At 44.4% G+C, this 24,120-nt stretch overlaps 1 protein-coding gene across 1 annotated transcript; it reads left to right on the plus strand.

Annotated features, from left to right (window-relative positions):
* Positions 1-3,078: 3,078 nt before the first annotated feature.
* On the plus strand, positions 3,079-18,072 carry LOC138158780 (BRI3-binding protein-like). The gene is made up of 3 exons (XM_069085353.1): positions 3,079-3,392; positions 10,022-10,124; positions 13,136-18,072. Exons 1-3 carry the CDS (start codon positions 3,192-3,194, stop codon positions 13,591-13,593), a joined length of 762 nt encoding a protein of 253 aa, XP_068941454.1. The 5' UTR covers positions 3,079-3,191; the 3' UTR covers positions 13,594-18,072.
* The last annotated feature ends 6,048 nt before the right edge of the window (positions 18,073-24,120 follow it).

The raw sequence follows: 24,120 nt of genomic DNA on the forward strand, positions 1-24,120 counted from the left end.
AGTGGCCCTCCAAAAAACAAGCAAAAAAATTTTGCTTCATTAAATATTTCCCAACTACATTTAGAAAAAATTTTAATATTTATTTTGTGTGTGTGGGGGAGGAGCAGAGCCAAGATGGCAGAGTAAAAGCACAAACTGACTTGAGCTCATCCCCAGTTACCCCAAATACCTGTAAGAACTGACTCTAAGCAAATTTTACAGCTGTAGAACCCACAAAAGAACAGTGTGAAATACATCCCCAGCTGAGGACAGCCTGCAAACAATAGGAAGGGTCTATCATACTGGGTGGGGAGCAGAGTGCAGTCCCATGTGGGCCAAGCAGGCACAGACCAGAGACACAGACAAGCCGGCAGCAGACCTCAGGGGACTGAATCATTGGCAGCCATAGTGGTTTCCAGACTTTTCAATCCATAAATGCCAAAAAGAAAGTAAAAGGTCAGTGGGGAAACTCTGTTGGAACTGGGTGAGAGAAGATCGTGGTGGCTCCAGGGGTAATGGAGGTGGTGGCAGCTGCAGCTGCCTCCAGGGCTCCAGACCCACAAACAGTAGAGAGTCCAAGAAGCCAACCAGAGGGCAATTGCAGGAATCTCTTTGCTGGCACCGAGGCAGGAATGACTCAACCTTACTCTCACTGGCTTTGGCTTAAGGAGGGAATAACATACACACTCAATTGGGTATCTTACCCTACAGGAAAGTATCAGGGGAAGGAGATAAGAGGGGGGATGATAGAAGGGAGGGCAGATTGGGGGAGAGGATAGTCAGAAGCAAACACTTTTGAAAAGGGACAGGGTCAAAGGAGAAAATAGCATAAATGGGGGATGGGATAGGATGGAGGGAAATATAGTTAGTCTTTCACAACATGACTACTATGGAAATGTTTTGCATAACTACACATGTATAACCTATATTGAATTGCTTGTCTTCCCAGTGGGGGTGGGTGAGGAGGGAAGAAGGGAGAGAATCTGGAATTCAAAGTTTTAAAAACAAATGTTAAAAAATTGTTGTTGGAGTAGCTAGGTGGTCCAGTGAATAGAGCACGGGCTCTGAAGTCAGGAGGACCTGAGTTCAAATCCAGCCGCAGACACTTTTAACACATACAAAAAAAAACTAGCCATGTGACCTTGGGCAAGTCACTTAACCCCAACGCCCTCTAAAAAGAAAAAAAAAAAGAATTAAAAAAATTGTTGTTACATACAACTGGGAAATAAGATATACAGGCAATGGGGTATAGAAATCCATCTTGCCCTACAAGAAAGTAAGGGGGAATGGGATAAGGGGAGTTATGGCGGGGGGAGGGGGACCATATGAGAGGGCAGACTGGGGGAAGGAGTAATTAGTGTGCTTGCCATCTTGGGGAAGGGGAGAGATGGGGAGAAAATTTGGAACTCAAAATCTTGTGGAAATGAATGTTGAAAACTAAAAATAAACAAATTCTGAAATGATTAAAAAAAAAACATTTATTTAAAAAAAATTTCAGAATTCCTGCGGCAGCTAGGTGGCACAGTGAATAGAACACCAGGCCTAGAGTCAGTAGGACCTGAGTTCAAATTTGACCTCAGACAATTAACATTTACTAACTAGGTGACCTTGGGCAAGTCACTTAACCCCAATTGCCCTGCCTTCCCCCCTCCAAAAAAAAAGTTCTGAATTCCAAATTCTCTTCCTCCTGCCCCTCCCCACTCCTTGAGAAGGCAAGCAATATGATATCTATCATACATGTGAAGTAATGCAAAACATATTTCCATATTAGCCTCTATGGTTGTATCTTAACTTTCTCCTCACAAGAACCATGTGGGCAGGGACTGTCTCCCATCTAAAGTTGGTACTTCTCCCATCACACTGCAAAGTAGGCACTTGATAAATGTTTGTTGAATGAATGAAACTCCTAACGAAACTTTCTGGGGATCTTACTAGGTTTGGGTTCTTTTAGTTACAGATTTCAGAACACCCCGGTTTGAATTCCAACTTACTTACTGTTTGAATTACTTACTTACGGTTTGAATTCCAACTTACTTGTCACTTACTGTCTGTAAGTGGGCAAGTCATTTCATTTCCTGGGCCTTGGTTCCTCATTTGGAAAGAGGGGCTTGGACTAGATAGACGATCCCTTCAAGCTCCACTTCAATTAAAACATGGAGTCACTGATTATTTTTGTTATTAAGCACCTACTCTCAACCAACAAACATTTTTAAGTGCCTACCATGCACCAAGAACAGGGTTAAGTGCTGGGGATACAGAGAAAGAAGAAAAGTTCCTGCCCTCACGTAGCTCAAAATAGGGGAAGAGACACCGAAGCAAATCAGTGTGAACAAATGGGAGAAATTGGAGGCGAATCTTAGACAGAAAGCACTGGTACCAAGGCCCAAAAACTATGAATGAATAGTCATGGTTTGTAGCACCTTTCCACTAAACCCTTTAACGCACAGATGGATGAATGGAGGGATGGATGCAAGGATGGATGGATGGAAGGAAGGAAGGAAGGAAGGAAGAATGGAGGAAGAAAGGAGGGAAGGAGGAAGGAAGGAGGGAGAGAAGGAGGGAGGGAGGGAGGGAGGAAGGGAGGAAGGGAGGAAGGGAGGAAGGAAGGAAGGATAGATGGAAGAATGGAGGAAGAAAGGAGGGAAGGAAGGAGGGAGAGAAGGAGGGAGGGAGGGAGGGAGGAAGGAAGGAAGGGAGGAAGGAAGGAAGGGAAGAAGGAAGGAAGGAAGGATGGATGGATGGATGGATGATGGATGGATGATGGATGGATGGATGGATGGATGGATGGATGGATGGATGCATGGATGCATGGATGGATGGATGGATACATGCGCGGGGGGCGAGGGGGCTGGGGAGCCGGGGGAGGGCTCGGGGGAGTGAGTGCGCACGGGGAGCAGGAGAGCTTCAGATCCGCTCCTGCGCCAGGAACAGGCTTGGGCTCTCTCCTCCAACTCCGCGGCCGCGTGGGCCCGAACGCGCGCGGGGGCGGGCTGGGGGCGGGGCCGGCCCGCGCGGCGTGGCGTGGAGCGGCGGCGGCCGCCGGGGGCGCTGCGCGGGGCTGCGGAAGCGGAAGGAGTGCAGTAGGAGCAGCGCGGCGGCGGAGGCGCAGGCGGGCGCCGGGGCAGACGGTGCGGGAGGTGGCTGCTGTCGGAGCGGACGCGCAGGAGGCCGCGCCGGGGCCCTCGGGGCTCGCCGAGCTGACGGGACGGACGATGGGCGCGCGCGCCGGGCCCCGTCCACAGCTCTGCGCGCTGCTGCCGCTGCTGCTGTTGCTGCTTCTGCTCGGGCCCGGCGCGCAGGCTGCGCGGGGTCGTGGAGCCGACAAGCAGAACACGTTCCGCCGGGCGGCCAGCGGCGTCTACCAGAGCGTGAGCAGCCTGTGCGGGGAGGACAACGTGCGAGCCGTGCAGAAGGTGGGGCGCCCCGCGCCCACAGTGCGCCCCCCCTTTATGCCCAGCGTGCGCCCTGGCCCGACGGCATCGCCGCCGGGGTCACCTTGCTCCGGGGCATCCTCACCCAGGGAGGGAGACTGGGGACGCGGCGGGGGTCAGCCGGGAATGCTGGGGGCCCCCAGGAGTGGGGGAGCCTCACCTCAGCCTCGGGAGGGGCAGCGTGACCCAGGGACATTTGTGACGCGCCTAGGGTCCTGTGAGGGGAGGGCTTCTCTCTCCAGCTTCCCCCTCCCTGCCCCCCATACATCTCTGGGGCCGGGGCTGAGAACGTAGGGCACTTTGGCCGGTGGGTACCTTGGGCTCCCTCTCTGGTCAGCCTGCAGTCTTACAAATCCCACCTCACCCTGGATTTTCTCCTTGGCTCTGGCTCCTTGGGGTCTGTGCAGAACTGCCTGGGCCCTGGCCTCAGGGGACCCCAAAGGAGGGTTCCCAACGGCTCCATTCGAAAGCTGCTTCACGGCGGGGGGGGGGGGGATTGGAAGGGTGCTGGCCTTAGATGAACCCTTTGGGAAACTGGGACTCAGGGTGGGATCTGGGTGGTCCTCACTCCCCTCATCTCATCCAAGAAATGAAAAAAGATTTCTCCTTAGTAGACTGACCACCTCACTGTACCTTATGTAAATACTACCTAGTTTAGGCTTCTTAGGGTTTTTTATCTTAACCACAGACTGAGCCTCAACCCACTTCCCTGGGGAAACTTAACAGCACATTATCCTCTTTAGGAAAATCCAGCAGAGCTTGGGCACAAAGTGCCCTTGGCATTCCTTCCTTACTCAACTCTCGGTTGTACCCACATTTGTCTTTCTTTATAAAAGCTAACTAATTTAGAGGCTGTGACAGGCTCCTTTCTTCTGGCCCTATTGTCTCCTCACTGAACAAGGCTAGGGAAGGTACAGGTTGTTGCCTTGACAGTGGCACCCAGTGGCCTCCAGCAGTTGGCTTTTGGGGCAGGGCAGGGGGTACTGATTAGGATCTGTCCTTGACAGTTGAGGAACTTGCTGATACTGGCAGAGTTCCCAGAAGTAATGACCTCTATTCATCTTTCTCAATTGTATTTTATCTCTTCTAACGGCTGTGCATTTCTCCCCCTCAAATGGTAGGTGCTTAGACCAAATCTAAGGACTAAAGTTGTTGACTGGTACCTTTGAATTCCAGAAGAAAAGGAACTGGAGCACTCTAGCTCTGGAAGGATTGGGGAGAGCAGCATGTGGGTCAAAGGCTTCCTTTTAGAGAGGTAGAGAGCCAGGGGACCTCCAAACCAGACCCTCAGCCTTGTTAACCTTTACTGAAAGGTTTGGTGGAGTGACTCTCAACAAATGACCTTGTTGGGAGTATGAATTTTTTTGTAGCTTTCACGTAACTGTCTTATCCTAATCTACCATTCCTAGGAAGAATTATCTGGGTATAGGATTTACTTTTTTATCTCTGAAGTCTTATACTGTCTTTGGGTTTCCAGTTTCATCTCTGAAGTGTAACAGTCTTTGGATTTCCAGCCTAAGGAACTTAAACATAGTAGCAAGGCAAAGAGAAAATGGGGAGCTTGTATCCTCCAAAATATCAGCTTTTTGCACAAAAGGATTTGTATCAAGTCTGTAGAACTAGGTGTTAATTTCTTCACCAGATAGGGAAAGGAGACTTTGAATCTTGAAGAAGGTATGGTGGTTTAACATAGACTTAGAGTATTAGGTTGGATTGTAAGCTCCTTGAAGGCCAAGACTGTCTTTTGCTTCTTTTTGCTTAGCACGGTGCCTGGTGTATAAGTAGCTCTTTGTAAGTGTTACTGATTGGTGGAATAGGAAGGCTCTTTCTTCAGAGGGCATTAAGTACACTCCCCTCTTTTCATGATGAGGAAACTGAGGTTGAGAGTATAAGCAGCTTGTCCAAGGCTAAACACCTAGTAAATAGGAGGGTTGGGATTTGAATCCAGGTCCTGCAAATCTAGAGGGAGTCGAGAATTTGTTTTTGTCTTCAACTTGTCCTGTGATTTCATTGGCACCTTTGTTGATGCTTCTTGGCACCTTCTCTGCCATTTGTAGCGGGGACCCTGAAAGGTTCAGAGACTTACCCTGTGTCTGCAACGATTTCATGGCAGAGGTGAGATTTGAACTCCTGATGCTTGTGGCTCAGGACTGCCACTTTAGGCCATAGTGTCTCTCAAGTCACAATAAATTCAGGACAAAAAAAGTCCTACTTTGTGCTGATTTGATTTTCCATGGAATAATGACCATCTCGTTTGGCAGTACATGCATTTGTTTTTCAATCTTAAAAAAAAAAAGAGTAAGGCTCGTTTAATGGGTCTTTACTAGCCTTGCTTTGGTCAGCCCCAGAAGTAGTGACTCGGTGGTTGGAAATTGATGACTGATGGACCCAAGTTCAGATAACCATACTTTAAACTGTGAGATGGAGCAAGTCATTTAACCTTCCCTTCTCTATGAGTCTCTAAGGAGAGAATGTATGTAAAGTGCTATATTTGCAAAACACCTTATAAATGTCATCCATTGAAGGGTGGGGGAGTAGGTATGTGTCTCATAGGAACATTCTGGCTTTCTGTTTGGTCCAGTCATAGAACTGGCCTTGAAAAAAAATTGCTATTGCATATTTAAAAAGATGTGTCCCTACATACATTTTTGAGAATTGGGCAGAAATGTCTCCCTTGGAAATCTGGTGAATTGACTTACCTGGTTTGAAATGGCAGCAGGCTTCTTTCTTTGGAAGATTTGAAAGTAGCCAGTGTAGATGATTGACCTTGCTGGCAAACTGTTGACCTGCCACCTTTGATGCTTATTTGCCTGTATAACCTTGGGCAAGTCCCCTAACCTGCCTGAGACTTACTTTCATCATCTATAAAAGGAGGGGGTTAGACTAGGTGGCCTCTGAACTTCTGTATACCTCTATATCTGGGACCCTGTGATTTCCTTGGACCTGCCTAAAGGACATTGAAGTACAGTACCAGACTGCTGTGAAATGAGAGCTTAATGTGTACTTGGGGCAGTGGATAGAGCCCTGGGCCTGGGGTCAGGAAGACCTGAGTTCAAATCTAGCCTCAGACCATATGACCCTGGACAAGTCACTTCATTGCTGTTTGCCTGTTTTCCTCATTTGTAAAATGGGGTAAGAATAACACCTACTGTACAAGGTTGTTGTGAGGCTCAGATGTGATAATAATTGTAGAGCTTTTAACACAGTGCCTGGTGAATAGTAAGTGATAGATAAATGGTAGCTGTTGGCATAGATAAGGGTAGTACAAACAAGCACAGCCCTGGGTTCCACGCATGGGGAGCTTGTGATCTAGTTAGAAAGTCCACATGTTCACATGAAACATTTAAATGGCCCTGCAAGGCGCTGCATGCCAAGTGAGACAAAGAAATGGGACACAGTGCCGGAGGGGGCCAGGTGCAGGAGAGAGAGACATGGGCCTGAGAACTCCAGGAAGGGGCCCTGAGATCTGAAAGAGGGAGTCAGAGGGGGGCAAGGAGGGCATCCCAGGCAAAGGGAAGAGCAGGACACAGACCAGGAGCCTGTGGCAGTCTGCTCAGGTTGGATGGATGCAGAGTAGAGTGTATTTGCTGCTAACTTGGCCCGGTGACCTTGAGCAAGGCATTTCCTTCTCTGAATCTGGGTTTCTTTATTTGGAAGGAGTGTTGTAAGGAGATGGTCTTGAAGTTGTGCTCTACCCCCAGAGTTCTAGGAGTCTTCAGCTGAAGAGCAGAAAAAGCCTTGGGAGAGGGAGGGGAGGGCTTTGCCTGCCTTGGGCTTGCCAAGGGCAGATCAGTAAAGATAACAGTAGGTATCTGTCCTCTCCTTTCCAGGTTCATTGGGTAGGTTTGCCTTCAGGGCTGGCAGAGGTGGGCACCTCCATCTGTGGCTCATTATCCCTTTGTGGTGAAGCCTTTTTTGGATCACAGCTCAATTTCTTTGAGTCTGTTTGCAATTTTGCAAGAGAGTTGGGGAGAGGGAGAGATGGTGCCAGCCCTCCCAGCATTAGAAGGAGCCTTAACAAGACTGTGTTGAGACAGATTGGGACCCGGCTCTCCCCCTGGAAGTGACTCAACAAGCTTGGTTACTTGAGGTTCCAGGTCTAGATTGATGATTATATCAGGCCCAGATTGTTCCCTAAATAATTTTGAAGATCTTAACGTTCACCAGAAAGTCCCAATGTTCTCAAAAAGTTTAATAAGAAAGCAACCTCTAGACAATTCAAGTCCACTGGGAAAGAAGGTGGTGGTTTTTTTTTTTCTTTTTTCCTAAATGTATTCCTCAAAAAGACAAATGACCTTAAGCTCTTTTTTTCCCTAAATTCCAGGGGTGGGGAACCTTTGGCCTCAAGTGCCCTAGAGGGCTGCACTTGAAAACCTAGAGGGCCATATCTGGCCTCAAGAAGCAGGCTCCCCACCCCTGTACAGGTAATTTCTCAATTTAAGTGCCCTGACTTTAGGGCTTGAAACAGTCCTTGGAGATCAGGAAGGCCCACCCTAATCATTTTATAGGTGAAGGAACTCAGGCCCAAAGGTTGATTTACCCAAGGTCACCCAGGTGCCAGCAGTTGGGGGACCTGGTATTTGAATGCAGGACCTTAATCTCTAAACCCTACAAGATTCCTTTTCAGTAAAAGATCCTAATTGCTTTCCTTTCTTCCCTAAGGGTATATTAGATTGCTAAATGGTATTTTGGGCCTACAAGGAAGATTTCTCTCAGCTGTCAGAATGGAGAGTAGCTGGTTTAGAATTTTTTTTACTGCATTGATTCCACAATAAAACCTGTAGGATCCTTGATGAATAGTAGTGAGATAGGGAATTTCTGGAGGTTTTTTCTTAAAATACCACCCTCATTCCACCCCTGCCTCCAAAAAGGGATTTCAGAAATCAGATTTCACAGACTATTTAGTTCAACCCAGATTTGAACAAGAATGTGTTCTGTAGCATTCCTAACTTGAGAGCCTTCCAATGACGGAAAACTGTTATTTACTGCCTTCTGAGGCAGCTGTTAGTCTGCTTTGAGATGACAGTTTCCCCCCACCCACCCCCATACTTATAAGTGCCTTGTAAACCTTAAAGTACCATGTAAATGTTATTAACTTTTTTTAAAGGCAGGTTTTCATATGTAAAATAATGAATATTGTATTTCTTGCCATAATAGTGGATAAGAGATGGGGTTGGAAGGAGGGAGAGAATTTGGAACTGAAAACAAAAAGATTTAACTTAAAAAAAAATTATAAAATGTAAGTTAGCAAAAACTAACACCCATCAGTTGAGTCTGATAGATGCAGAATCCCATCCCTGTCATCTTCTGCCTTGGCAAGGAAAGGAAGGGAGATATATTTTCATGTTTCTTGGGGCCAGGCTTATACGTTATAGGTGGAAGAATTCAGTTTGGTTTTTCTTCCCATTTATGTTGCAGTCATGGCTGTTCTGCTCATCTCACCTTGCATCTGTCCATATAAGTCTTTCTATACTTCTCTGAATTCCTCACATGTGTTTCTCAAAGCACAATGGTCTTCTCTAATTCTTAGAAAGTCTTCCCTTTCTGAGGACCCTCCCTCACTCCCCATCCTCCCCTTGATCCTCTTCAGTTTTATTGGTGAAACAAAACACATCTAGTTCCACTTCCACACAACAAACAGCCTTTCAGATATTGCGAGGACCATTTGTTTTCTCCATGCTGAGTTGGCCTTTTTTGCCAACTCTTTCTCCGGAGCTAAGGCTCTTGCTGAGGAGACCTTTTTTTCTCCTTACTCCCTGTTTGGTTGAGCTTGGTGCTCAACTTGCAAGAATTATCGCCCACTCCTGCTGAGAACGTGGTGAGCCTCTTGGATTCTGCTGGGCTAATTTTTTCCTCTCCCCCCAAATCTGTTTGTGGCTATCAGGGTGTTAGCATGTTGACCCATCCTGGACTTTTCATATGGTCTCAGTTTCCTAGTTCAGGTTCCGGGAGATAGACCTGATTTATTTGAAGACAACAAGATGGCATCCTTCAGTGACTGGATTGTTCTGAATGTGATTTCAAAGAGCCCTTGGGTTCCTTCAGAGTGGCTATGTTCTTCCTCTTTCTTCCTTCTCCATAGGAGCACAGCCCACCTGGTTTATTGGATTGATAATGATGTCAGCCCCTTGTCTTTATTTAGCATAAGGGCTCAGAACCCGGAATCCTTTCACACCTCTGTCTCATTATTACATCCTCTAGACAAACCAACTCATGGTCCACACAAGAGGCAAAGCAGGATGTTAGAAGGGAACAGATTACTTCAAAATCAAAATTGTTAAGTGACCTTAAGTTGAAATTTAGCTTTGGACAGATGACCCTTCCCTGAAGGCCACACTGGAGAATAGCCTCTTCCTCCCTCCTCTCCGGGTCCCCCTCTCTGCCTCCCATGCTGCCTGAGGCAGGGGTTTTGTTTGCTCTCCATTAGACCTTCCTCAGTCTGTCTTCCCTTCTCTTCCCCTCCTCCCCCCCAACCATTTCTAAAAGTCCTTTTAATCTTGGGCAGGGAACAGAAGTTCATATATAGTCTACCCTCTGACCAGTCATGGGAGGAATTGGAGAAGTGAATTTACAGAACTCCTTATTAACTCTTTATTCCTTGGTCTTTGTAGTTTTTCTCCAGGTCAACTGAGAGATTTGTAAATGGAGTGGATGTCTTAGTGGAGACGCTGTGGAGACTCTGGACTGATCTGCTGGATGTTCTTGGGATCGATGGTGGGTAAAATGCTGGCTCTTCTAATAATTGGCCGTGTTCAAGTGGGTCAGGGAGAGTATTGCTAATACAGAGTCTGGAATAGGTCTCATTATTCTGGAGCTTTGGCTTCCTCTGACCACGGTCCTAGCTTGTCCATCACCCCTGGCTTCTAATACTTGCACCAGGTGGTAGGTGGTATTATGGTTCTCCTTCTCTAGGAGGAGAAGCAGAGATGCCAGCCGAGGGATGGGCCTGGGAAGGGGTCTCCCGATGAGTTGTCCAGTCAGCCCCTTTCCTTTTGTCATCTGTCTATATGTAACTAGTGTCTCTGTTTGCTTTGTACTCTTTTTCGGGGGAGGTGGGGGGGGTGCCTGGCTAGGGGAATCTTCAGGACCAGCAACTGGTCCTGGGCTATACTTCAGGCCCTTGTTACCTCTCACTTGGACTTCTGTAGTAATTGCTTAATTAGCCTTCCCACCTGCCCAGGCTTCCCTCCCCATCCTCAACACAACGAGCACATTGGCATTTCCCAAAGCCTGGATGTCATTCTTCTGCTCCAGAAGCCTCATGGGCTCTCCATTCCTCTGTACAAAAGACAGACTCCTCTTGGTAACCTGGTTGTAGGCTGCCTGTCCACACCAACTTCACCCTCCTCTGCCTCACACTCTCTCTAACACCTGCTCTTCCTCATGCATGACTAGAATGCTCCTGGAATCCCTCCCGACCTTCATGGCTCAGCTTAACTGAGTTATTGCAGTGCCTGCCCTCCCTGCTGTACCCCTCTAAAAATTTGCTTTTACTGACTTATCTCCATATGGGTATAAGATGTAGGCTTCTTCAGGGGAGGTTTGGTTTCCTTCCTGTCTTTGTACCTCCGGTGCTTGGTACTTAATAGAAGGGCTTAATATTTGTAGAACAGTCAGTGAATGACTCTGAGGGCTGGCGGCTTTGGAGGTCTGACAGACAGACCCAGGTTCTGATCCTGCCCCTCAGAGCCCAGGGCACTGGAACACCCTGAGGAAAGCAGTCTGGCGCATTCAGGGAGTGCTTTTGGCTTCCTCTTTTCCCCCAGGACCTTTAATATTGGCTCTTGGGAGACAACCCAGATAAAGCAATTCCCTGCAATCCCGTGTAGGTTCTGTGTTTACCATCTTCCCAGATTATGAAATCCCTTCCAGCAAGCCCTGACGAGCTGAACCTGATTACAGGAGATTGCATGGGACAGGGGAGCAGCTACGTGAACCTTAAGGGAACTGTGTCTAGTTGCTTACTGAACAGCCAGCGATAAATCAGTTACCAGACCCCAAAGAGGGCTGGCTCCCACTGATTCCTCTGGGCTTCAGTTTTCACACCTGTAAAATGGGAATAGTGTTACCCCAGCCCCCTCTGCCCCTCTCACTCAGATGTTAGAGGACAGTCAATAAATGGGAAAGGGAAAGTGATCAGCGGTACTCAAAATGCTGGGCCCAGAGACTGTGACTCTTGTTTGGATGGCTCTCTGTAGTGAGTTTTCATTGCGGGCCAGTTTCCCCTATCCTCTTGTCATCTCCTCCCTGTGGGACAGTTATTCTGTGCTCTGGAAATCCCAGTTAATGGAAGTGGTGGCTTGTGCACAGTCTTTTTTTTTTTTTCTTTTTGGAAGGAGGAAGGCAGGGGCAATTAGGGTTAAGTGACTTGCCCAAGGTCACACAGCTAGTAAGTATTAAGTGTCTGAGGTCAGATTTGAACTCAGGTCCTCCTGACTCCAGGGCCAGTGCTCTATTCACTGTGCCACCTAGCCACCCCACACATTGTCTTTTTAAGCTTTATTTATATTGTGACGTGTGATCCTCCCTGAAACCCTCCTACTCAGTTCTCTAGATATCATTCCCATTTTGCAGATGAGGAAACCAAGACAACCAAATATACCAAAAGGGCCGAACAATTACTAGAGTGTGTGTGTGTGTGTGTGTGTGTGTGTATGTGTATGTATATGTGTGTATATGTGAGTATAGTTGTTGTTCAGTTGAATTCAACCCATCTGCAGTTTTCTTGGCAAAGATACTGAAGTGGTTTGCCATTTCCTCCTCCAGCTCATTTTACAGATGAGGAAACTGAGGCAAACAGGGTGAAGTGACTTGCCCAAGGTCACACAGCTAGGAAGTGTGTGAGGACAGATTTGAACTCAGGAAGAGGAGTCTTCCTCTCTTCAGGCCCCATGCTCTTGTGCACTATGGCGCCCCCTAGCTGCCTTATATACATATACACACATACATATGCACATACACAATATTTGTGTATATTTTTTTTTATATTAATATCACACTGGAATTGGCCATGTTACGAGATAGCTCATATTTCCTCACATGGTCAAAGGCAGATATCATCCTAGCAGAGTATGGGGGTATGGTATAGTGAAATAGAGTGCCGGTCCTGGAATTAAATCAGGAAGACCTAGTTTGAAGCCTTCCTCTAATACTTCCAGTCAGTCAATAAGCATTTATTAAGCACCTGCTGTATACCAGGCGCTGTGCTAAGAAAGAAAAAAGATAATTTCTGTCCTCAAGGAGCTCACAGTCAAACAAGTTATAGATAGGATAAAAAGGAAATTATCAATGGGGGGAGGCACTAGAATTAATAGGAGGGATCAAGAAAGACTTCCTGTAGAAGGTTTCTAACTATGTGCCATGGCCATGAAACTTCCTCTGGCTGACCCTGCTGAGTAATCAGTAAAATGGGCATAATAACAAGTTTGGGCTTTCCTCAGCATAGCCCAGGGTGACCTCCCACCCCAAGGAGGGGTCAGAACAGGATTGAGGCAGCAAATGAGTACCGTTAGACTCCTACTTCTGAAATTTAGTCTTCGCCCTCGTGGACCCAACAGCCTAGGAGAGGGGCGGTGATAGTTCCTGGGAAGGGTCTTCTCTGGGGCTGCATGACTGTCGGCATTGAATATTGTCCCCGCCTTGTCTGTGTCCACATTTGAAATCGGGGGCCCACCAGTGTCTTGCAGGCCACTCAGTCCCTTTTTCTCCTCTTCCTTGTTTTTCAGCCTCGAACCTGACGCATTATTTTAGCCCTGCCGCTGTGGCTAACAACCCCACCCGTGCTCTGCTCTTGGTGGGTGCCGTCCTCCTGGCCTACTGGTTCTTGTCTCTCTTCCTGGGATTTCTCTTCTATCTCTTGCACATCCTGTTTGGTCGCTTCTTCTGGGTTGTGAGGGTCACCCTGTTTGCCCTTTCCTGTGTATACATCCTGCAGAAGTATGAAGGAGAGCCTGAACAGGCGGTCCTGCCCCTCTGCTTAGTGGTCGCCATTTACTTCATGACGGGGCCTGTGGGCTTCTACTGGAGGAGTGGCGGCACCAGTGGTGGAAGCGGCGGCGCCAACCTCAGCCTGGGCAGCCACAGCCTAGAGGAGAAGATTGACCATCTCGATAGCCAGATCAGACTACTCAACATCCGCCTCTCCCGGGTGCTAGAAGGCATTGATCGAGACGGTGACAAATGAGACAAGCCAGGTTAATCACCTTTCACCAGCTCTTGGAACATCAAAAAGCACTATCTTACTAAAAGTTACAAAGCAACAAAACAGCACATTGTGAGGTTATTGGACCACATTACAACTTTAGGCTGAGAAGAATTTTAAAATAACTTATGTAGAACACTGAGATACCCTGAGAACCATTAGTTGTGTAAAAAAAAAATATTTTTTCAAACGATAAAACCCACATTAGCTATATACTAAAAAAATTTATCCATGCATAGAACACACAATTACTTTTTTTCAAGTGTTTAAAGACATATTTTGTAAGGTTTTTATAAAGGCAGATCGAGTCAAGTCTATTAAAACTTTAAAGTGAGGAGATTATGTGAATTTGGCATTTTAGAGAAGCTTAATCTCAAACATTTGTTTTCACAGCTCTAAAAAGACGCTGTGGGTTCCACATGTGAGGTGTTTACGTTTTCACAAATTATAAGCTTTAGGGGAGGGGGCCCACAGTTGGGTTATCAGGTATCAGTCAGTGTATGAACAAATAAAAAACTTGGAGTTCAGGCTAACAGACATAATTATTAGAATTGTCCCATTTGAGTCTCCTTTTTAAAAAGAAATCATTTTGGGGTGGCTAGGTGGCACAGTGACTAGAGCACCAGCCCTGGAGTCAGAGGACCTGAGTTCAAATCCGGCCTCAGACACTTAACACAAAAACTAGCCATGTGACCTTGGGCAAGTCACTTAACCCAAATTGCCCTCCAAAAAAATTTTAATTTTCTCAAGTCTCCTTTAAATGAATTCATTTTTGTGAGCAGATCTATGATTTGCTCTGTATTTTGTCATACTTGAAATGGGATTTTCCTCCAAAGGATTTTAGAAAGTAAAAATCCAAGGATTAGTCAGAGAAACGTTTTGGAACGTGGAGTCTGAAGTTTGGTAGCAAGATGGCAGTCACATTGACGCTTTCAACACACAGGTCTTGTTTTCTTTCACTTAAGGGACGCTTTGCTAGGCAGCTTTGGGTTGACTCAGACCCACATAGGGCTTCTGAAAAGAAAAACACCCCAGCAGGTAACACAACTTGCAAGTTGTTTAGGCATTCTCAGGACCACTGGGCAGCAATAAGCGCTCTTCAGGTTTTATTTTTAACCTCTTAATAGTAGAATCTCTAGGTGCTTTTTGCCTGAAGTCTGTGGTGTCCTCATTTTTGGTAATCCTTGGAGAAGTTACCACAGGGTGATAGGTTGGAATCATGAGGGTTTGAGGGTGTTTTGTTTGGTAGGGGAGTCACTGATATACTTTGGTTTTGCCATTTGGTCCACCCCAGGCTTATGACTCCTATCAGCTTGAGTGAAATCTGCCAGAATGAAAGACTAAACCTTCAGGAAGTGTGCACATAAGTTCCCCCAGCACTTGAGGCATGATGGATGTTTCCACTGGTGCCCCAAGGTACTGGTTGTACACCTACTGATTTCCTCCCTGACCACTGGGGTGCTCAGTTTCCCTATCAAACCTCTAAGTGGAAATCTGACTTGGGGGATGAGGGGTGGTGAGGGTAGATAGAAGCAGGACCCTGTCCTGTCTAGAGCAGTAGTTATGATTATTTGGAGAACCCAGAATTTAACAACCTCATGTGATCCTTATTGTGATATTTTTTTTTCTTTGCAAGCATTTGGAAAAACAACTTTTGAGAATTTTATGAAACTGCTATTTTTAAGTTGCACATAATGCCACACAAGGCTGCTTTGATTGGCTTCCTGTCAATTCAGGAAGTGTTCATTTAGATTCAGTTCAGTTGATCTTAATGGGTATTGGTGGAAACATCTTCTGGATTGAAATGATTCCAGTGGCATTACTCAAGTCCTGCTAGTTCATGTCTTTTTAGCTCCTCTGGGAGCTGGGCTCTGGGGAAAGGGAAATCATTTTCATTTTTGCTTAGGTTCCAGGACCTTCCCCAAATTACTTTTTTGGAATTATTGCTGATTCTCTAGGTACTTAACTTCTTTTTCAGTTTCCTCCCTATCCATGTGGATGTGCTGTGTCATTGACAAAATGTCTTGAGTTTTAAGTCTTTTTTTTTTTAATTGGTTGGTTTGTGTGCTTTAATTTTTTTCCTGGAGTAAAATGAGTTTCTTTGTTCTTCATTTTTCAAAAGCTGTAAAACTCATGAGAGGTATCTTGCTGGCCAAAGAACAAACCAGGGAGGGAAAAGAGGTTGATTTTTTAGTAAATTTGAAGGACACAGGGAGGATGTGTGTGTGTGTGTGTGTGTGTGTGTGTGTGTGTGTGTACATACATGGGAACAAGCACGTCTGTGTATGACAGAAAATGCCCTCAAAATGGAGCCCAGGGCTAGAAACTTGTAAGTCTGTAACAGGCACCATTCCTCTGAGTAGCAACAAGTATGAGATTCATGCCTGATTTTTCTATGGAAGCTTATCTGTGTATAATTTTATACTGTTTAATATACAGATAGGGAGATGCCTCTCTCTTTTTAAATGAAGAATCTTCAACTGGCGATAACATTCTTAAAGGGTTGCCGATGTTTTAAAACCGATCAGAATCCTGGATGCTAATGACAGAAACTTTCACGTTGAAGAAATTGCATACAAACCTTTGACATTTGGTCCAGGCTTGTTTTCATCTACCAGGGGGCTTTTGTAGAGAAGATCTCCAGTGGGATGAAAACTGATATACAGCCACTCCCCTCTGCCCCTCACATCCAACCTTTTCTTTTGAGCTCACCCTTTTGTATGTGGAAAAATATATTTTTGTACCATGTGTCTCATACCTTGAACAATGTTTTGTATATCTTAAATGCTGTAGGATAATAATACAGAACAATACTACTCATAATAGGTTCTAATGAATAATATGATGCTATTATAAGTAGAAACTGACCACATAAAATTAATCAGTATTAATTTCAGTAATTATGATTCAATATCATGATGGCTATTTACAAAGGGTAGTAATTTTTAACAAGATAAATGCAAACTATCTTGATAGAATCTCTTTAAGTTGACATGTGAATGTTTGGGAGAAATTTTTTTTCATCAGTGAAAATATTGGCTTGTCCCATTGTATGCACATGACGTCTTCATGTTATCCCCTTAATATGTTGAAATATATTTTTCCATACAAAGTTCTGTTGCTGTCTCCCCCCGCCCCCCCAAAAAAAATCTCCCACCTTATTTCTGCGTTAGGTTCCACTCCAATCCCATTGATGTGGTTGGGGAATAGTAAAACTGCCTTTTCACAACAGGATTTCCTGAATGCCAGCTTTGCCTTGCCCCCAGAACAGTCAGGGGCAAGCTTTAATTGCTTCATTTCTGCTCAGCCTGATACTCCCCTGCCCCCCAACTTTCCCCCCCTGCTTAAACAGACCTTGAGAAAAAGGATCTCTCTCTTATTGGTTCATACTTGGTGGCTTTTGAAACCGGTGGCTGATCTAACCATAAATTCAGCTGTCATCTTACAAAGTGTTAGGGTTAAAAGTTCAAGATGTCAAAACTCCTATGCTATGGGTGTGCATCATAATACGTCACAGTTGTAGAAAAATACCCAGTTCTAGGGCAGTTTGTAAATTTTAGAGCTCAGCCTCTTCTCTATAGATAATGGAATTCTTTCTCTTTTTCCGGATGTGATACAGTGCTTTTAATTGGTATTGGGTGTCAATCAGTATGCTATATAGTATCTGGTATAAATCAACCTTGTTCCTGAATATTGCATTCTTCTGACTGTTTTGCTATTAAATAAATGCCTTGTCGATGCCCTGTCCTGTGGTATAATAGACTGGTACCAATTTAGGCTTTTTTCGATGGCTGTGTTTCCGACTGTGGTTTGCATTCCATACCAGTTCTCTATATTTGGCAGCTAATGGAGTTATTGACCATACGTCTAATGTCTATTTTTAAAAATATAAAGGTTTTACTGTAATGTCAACTTAATTAACCGCATGTGTTGAATCTCTTGAATCCAGTGTTTCATTGAATTCTTGTGATGGTAATGTCGATTAGCACCCTTCCACATCCAGTGAAATCTTTGTTTGCCCTATTCTTAACTGGAAATTCTGTCTTTTAGTATGACACCACTCTGTCAGCACTGATATTAGTGATTTAATTTTGTTTCCAACACCAGATTGTGGATTTAGATAATATTTAAGTTTGTAAAAGTTGTGGGGTTTTTTGGTTTCTGTTTTTGTTTTGTTGTTTTTTTTTTTCCTTCTGTAAAACAACTTGATTTGTTGCTAGTGATGTGTATAAGACTCAAGGCATGTGACCCTTGGGGAATCAGGTCTACTGCTGTCATTGTTGGGAATCCTCAATATATCAAAACTTATTTTTACAAAGGTATATATACATTCCTTTATTTATTAAATGATCACCAGATTGATGTTAATGTAGCGAAATATTTGTAGGCTGATTTCAGAACTGAAATAAGATATTGTGAAAATTAAAACTTAATAAATGTTTACTGTAATTCTGTTGTAAAGATTTCCTAAATGCCTTTGCTTGACTAGAAGTATGCAGCATTCCGGTAAGTTTGTCCGTGGGGACCTTGGGTTATTTTACATGCTGCTAACTGATTAGTTGATCAGAAGATTCTTTTGAAGTATGTCATATGTAGTATTTGTGCCCAACTGGCATTTCCAGTCCAAATTCTAACCTTTTAAGAAGGCATGGAGGGGCAGCTAGGTGGCGCAGTGAATAAAGCCCTGGCCCTGGAGTCAGGAGGACCTGAGTTCAAATTTGACCTTAGATACTTAACACTTAGTAGCTGTCTGACCTTGTACAAGTCCCTTAACCCCAATTTCCCTGCCTTCCCCCCTCCAAAAACAAACAAACAAAAAGGCATAGAAGGGTCCTTAAATGTGAGAAATGTGTATTAAATATTCTGAGACTGAATACTGCCCCAATCCTCTTTACTGCTACCAACTCCCATCTAATATCTCTCCAAGCTGAATGCCCCTTGACATTTCAGTCCCCATTCCCTTTTGGTCATCTGCTCCATTCTCCTTGTACATCACAACATAGAGTCCATGCGGCACAACTCGTGTGTGTGTGTGTGTGTGTGTGTGTGTGAGGTATATTTCTCTTCACCTCTTGGCTATGAAAGGATTCCTCCTTTTTAGTAACAAAGAAAGAGGGAATGTTTTTCTTTATGAGGAGTACATTAACATAACCCTGGAAATCTTGCATATTACATTCAAGTGGAGGGGGTGCTTTGGCAATGATTATTTTTGAAGCTCCCAAGCATCAGTTCTGAAAACTTTCGGTTAGGATTTGTCATGTCTTAGATGATTTATTTTACTGTATGAGATCTCCCTCCTGTACAGCATAGTGATCAAAGAAAGACAAGGGAAACAGGGTGGGTGGACATCTGCATCAATGTATTCCATCACTCCTGTAGTTGTTTTTTCATAACTGGGGGTGGGATATGAAAATTGGAAGATGAAGACAAGAGACTAGGCTTTGAGTGCCTTGAAGAGTATTTTGCCTGCTACTCCACTAAGAAGGTTTTTTGGGAATCTTGGATTATACATTTTTTTTTTTGGAGGGAAGGCAGGGCATTTGGGGTTAAGTGACTTGCTCAAGTTCACACTGATGTCAAATTTGAACTCAGTTCTTCCTGACTCCAGGGCACCACCTAGCTGCCCCAGCATCTCAGATTTCTGTACTTCACTTGGCTTTCTGTTAAGCATTTACTCAACCACACCTGAAAACACTGAAGATGTAGTGCATGGGAGAATAGTTAACATGCCATCTGGTAGACTTTTGTAGATACTCATTGTTTTCTGTCGTCTTCATCAGGACCAAATCTTAGACTTACCACTTCTCCCCACAAATTCTGATTCTCAAGATTTTTCTTCGGAAGTCATAGGTTTGGGGGGGCTTTTTATAGTAAGCACCTATGCTAGAATTGGGGAATTTCAAGGAACATTAACAAAGTGTCTCACTGGATTGTATCACCCTTAATACTTAAGTGTGCAAATGGTAGCCATGCACGAACCTGTAGTTCGGTTTTGTTTTAGGCTGGTGGTGGAAACTCGTATTTTTAACTCTTTTCTGACAAGCACTGCTCTGGGTTTGCTGGGAAATAAATATTGAGATAAAAACATGATCCCAGCTCTTAGGGAACTTATAGTCCAGACCAGGACACCTGTAGAGATGGCTATAAGGCACTGTTACACAAAACATTAGAAAACCATAAGACAAATGGGACTTGAAGGGGGAAAGGTCATTACTGCCAAGTGATGAGGGTGAACTAGAAGCCAGATACCAAAATGAAATTTAAAATGATGAGGATAACCTAGAAGTTAATAGATGGCCCAAAAAGGAAGGGGGAGGTGTGTGTGGGAAGGTGGTACCAGTAGAGAACATAGACCTGAAAAGAGTATTGGCTTTGGGATCGGAGGGCCTGGGTTCAACCCCTTCTCAGACACTATCTTTGTGACATTAGGGCAATAACTTGACCTACCTGGACCTCAACAATTCATGTAGAATAAGGAGGTTGGACTACATGATCTTTTCTGACCACCTTTCCATCTCTAGATCTGACCCTATAACCTTAAAAGAGGAAAGTTGTTGAAATGGTTGCCTAGACACTGAAGGGTCCATGGATGGCCAGTTCTGTTGATTCTAAATCAGAAAGGAGGAGGAACTGCAAATGAAAAGGACTGCACTGGAATATTAGTTTAAAACTTTGAAAATTCTGGAGGACTTATAAAATGGTTTGCTAAAATTCTACAGAAGGGATACAGCTATACAGGCCTGTTCAAAGTACTATTAAATGGATTTTGATTTGAGGGGATGAACTCAAGAGGTCATCATGGGTTTCTTATCAACTTTGAAGATTTTTGGCTGATGGCCTGAGAAATTTGGGTGGTGTGGTTATGATGCTTTTTTTCCTTTGAAAATATTAGGGGCAGCCAGGTGGCGCAGTGAGTAAGAGTGCCGGCCCCAGCATCAGGAGACCAGGGATCGGTTCCAGCCTCAGATACTCGGCACCCACACAAAAATAACTGGCCATGTAACCTTGAGCAAGTTACTTAACCCCGATTGCTTAAAAAAAAAAAAAGAATATTATCTGATTTGGGCAGAGAGGTGGCACAGTGGGTAGAGCACTAGGCTGGAGTCAGAAAGACTTGTGTTCAAATCTAGCTTTAGACACTACCTGTGTGACCCTGAACAAGTCACTTAGCTCTGATTGCCTTAGTTTCCTCGTTTGTAAAATGAACTGGAGAAGGAAATGGCAAATCACTCCAATATCTTTGCCAAGAAAACCTCTCCAACTCATTGAGTTGGACACAAATGAAAAACAACTAAACAACAAATTATCAGGTTTGAAGATGATGTAAATCTTAGTACACTGGATAGCAGAATTGGTATCTAAAAATCTTGACAGTCTGGAAAACAAGGCTAGATCAAGATGACATATATGTTTAATAGAGGTAAGTTAAAATCTTACACAGTAGATTACAAGATGGGAGAGGCATGGTTTGAAAAAGATCTGGGGGTTTAAAAGGACCAATCAGTAGACGTTTATTAAGCACCTACCACATGTTAGGCACTGTGCTAAGTTCTGGGGACACACAAAGAGGCAAAAGACAGTTCCTATCCTCAAGGAGCTTGCAATCTAACGGGAGGAGACAACATGCAAACAATATATGAAAAGCAAACTGTACAGAATAAAGAGGAAGTAAATAAGAGAAGGAAGACCCTAGAATCAAAAGGGGTTAAGGAAGCCTTCGTGTAGGAATTTCAGTTGGGATTTAATGGAAACCAGGGAGGTCAGTAGTTGGAGCAGGGCAGGGAGAGTGTTCTAGACATGGAGGCCAGCCAGAGAAAATGACCTGGCTTTTCTTTGGAACAGCCAGGTGCCCAGTGTCAGTGGACGTAAGAGTACATGTTAAGGAGTAAGATGTAAAGGCTGGAAAGGTAGGAGGGGGCTGGGTTCTGAGGGTTTTTTGATGCCAAACAGGGCATTTTGGTTTTGACCCTGGGGGTGGGGCAGGAGCGGTGAAAGGGAGCCACTGGAGTTAATTGAGTAGAAGCAGTAACATGATTGGACCCGAGCTTTAGGAAAATTATTTTAGTGACTACATTGAATATGGACTGGAGTGGGGAGAGACCTTTGGTAGGCAGACGCAGCGCCCCTCCCCCCACCCCCAGCAGCTATTGCAGTAATCCAGGTGTGAGGGGATGAGGGCTTTCACCAGGGTCGGTGTAGTATCAGGAGAGAGAAGGGGGCATAGTTGAAAGATGATACAAAGGTGAAGTCAACCTAAGCCTTGGCAACAGCTTAGATATGGGGGGTGGTAAGAGAATGAGGAATCCAAGATAACTCCTAGGTTGGGAACCTGAGATACTGGGAGGATGGTGTTGCCCTTTAAGAAAGGTGGGAGGGCGGGGAGGCTTTAGGAGGAAAGATAGGTCTGTTTTGGACATATTGAGTTTAAGATGTCTACACATTTAGTTTGAGATGTCTGAAAGGCAGTTGGAGAAAAGAGATTGGAGGTCAGCAGAAAGATTGGGCCAAGAAAGGTAGATTTGAGAATCATCAGCATAGAGATCATAATTAAATCTTGGGAAGCTAATGAGATTAATAAGTGATAATACACAGGTAGAAGAGAAGAAAGAAGCCCAAGACAACCTTTGGAAGGCATGATCTTGATGAAGATCTAGCAAAGAAGACAGGAGCAGGAGGAGAACCAGGAGAGAGGGGTGTCCAGAAAACCTAGAGAGAAGAGAGTATCCTGGCAGAAGGAGCAATCAGCAGTGTCCAAGGCTGCAGAGAGGTCAAGGAGAATGAGGATTCAGATAAGGCTATTGGTAGCTTTGAGGTAGTTGGTATTTTAATCAATTTTTTGTTATATTTTATTAATTTGTTTGTTTCCTTTTAGTTTACAAGATTCAATTCCAGAGTTCCTTGAGTTTCACATTTTGTCCCCCTCCCTCCCTTGCCCCCCATGGCGACATACAGTCAGGTATAGGATCTGTAAATACTTTCACATTAGACATTAGTCAGGTTATAAAAGATGGGTTGTATCAGCTGGAATGAAAAATGGTAAAGAGGACATAAAACTGAACAAGAAAAGGAAAAAGATCAGGTAGTTTGCTTCCATCTGGATACAAACTCAGTTCTTTCTAGTTCTTTCTCTGAATGTAGACATCTCTCTCCATCATGAGTCTTTTGGGATTGACTTATATCACTGCGTTGCTGAGAAGAGTCCAGTCTATCAAAGTTGGTCATCACACATACGTTGTGTCTGTAATTGTGTATAAATTTCTCCTGGTTCTACTCTTCTCATTCAGCATCAGTTTTTATAAGCCTCTCCAGGTAAATATGAAGTCCATCTGCGCCTCTTTTCTTATAGCACAATAGTATTCCATAACATGCATATACCACAACTTGTTCAGCCATTCCCCAATTAATGGGCACCCCCTTAATTTCCAATTCTTTGTATTGGTAGCTTTGAAGAGAGCAGTTTGGATAGAATGGTAAAATCAGAAGCCAGATTATACAGGGTTAAGAAGAGAAAGTGGAGGGACTTACTGTAGGCACTTACTTTTTGAAAAGTTTTAACTATGATAACAGAGATTAAAAGATAAGTGAGGGGTTTCTTGGGATTGGGGAGATGGGCATATTTAAGGGGAGTCGGAAATGGGATAAGGAGAGATTAAAAATAAGAAAGTGGGCATGACAGAGGGGGCAGTCTGCTGGAAGAGATGAGATGGAAAGGGATCTCTCTTGAACAAGTAGACGGATCAACCTTAGTAAGGAATATGGCCACTTCATCATGTGAAGCTGAGGGTCAAGGAAGAGAGAGGGATGGAAAGCACCTGAGTGATAGATAAAGAGAGGAGAAGGGGGAATTCGTGGTGAGTGGCCTCCATTTTTTCTGTAAAATAGGAGGCAGGGTTCTCAGCTGAGAGAGTGTGGGGAGAAGGAGCCATGGGAGGCTTGAGGAATAGTCAGTTTGACAAGTGGGACATGCAGGATAAAAAGGGAATGTGATCTTAGGCTGTATCAGGAGGGGGCACCGATGTCAGGAATGAGGTGGTTGTCTACTGTGCTCTGATCAGATGACATCTGGGGTATTCTGTTCAATCTGGATTGCTAAAAAAAAATTTTTTAGGAAGGGTGTTGATAAGCTGAGAAACTTCTAGATGAGAGGGACCAAGATGGTAAAGAGGCTTGAGATTTGAGTAAAAGTAACCAACACACTGGCTGTGTCTGACATTCTATTATTACTTTTTACTTTGTTTCATTTTACCTTTGCCATCCGTTCATACCTTACAACCTCCCACAAACTCTACAGTAACACTCCACTGGTCTACCTGTAGTTCCTTGAACATGGTGTTCCATGTCTTGGGTATGTGACTTCCCATTGATTGTTCCCCCATTTTCTGGTGCCCCTCTTAGCATGCCTTGATTTCTTCAAAACTCAGCTCAGGAACATCAAGTTAAAAATAAGTGTTGGGGATGAAGAGGAAATAATTCTTCTGGATGTTAAGGTATATTATTAAATATTCATAA

The sequence above is a fragment of the Petaurus breviceps genome, unplaced genomic scaffold, assembly GCF_028583685.1.
Source record: "Petaurus breviceps papuanus isolate PSGF00001 unplaced genomic scaffold, PetGlider_PUasm1.0 100, whole genome shotgun sequence".
In the NCBI taxonomy this organism is placed as follows: Eukaryota; Metazoa; Chordata; class Mammalia; order Diprotodontia; family Petauridae; genus Petaurus; species Petaurus breviceps.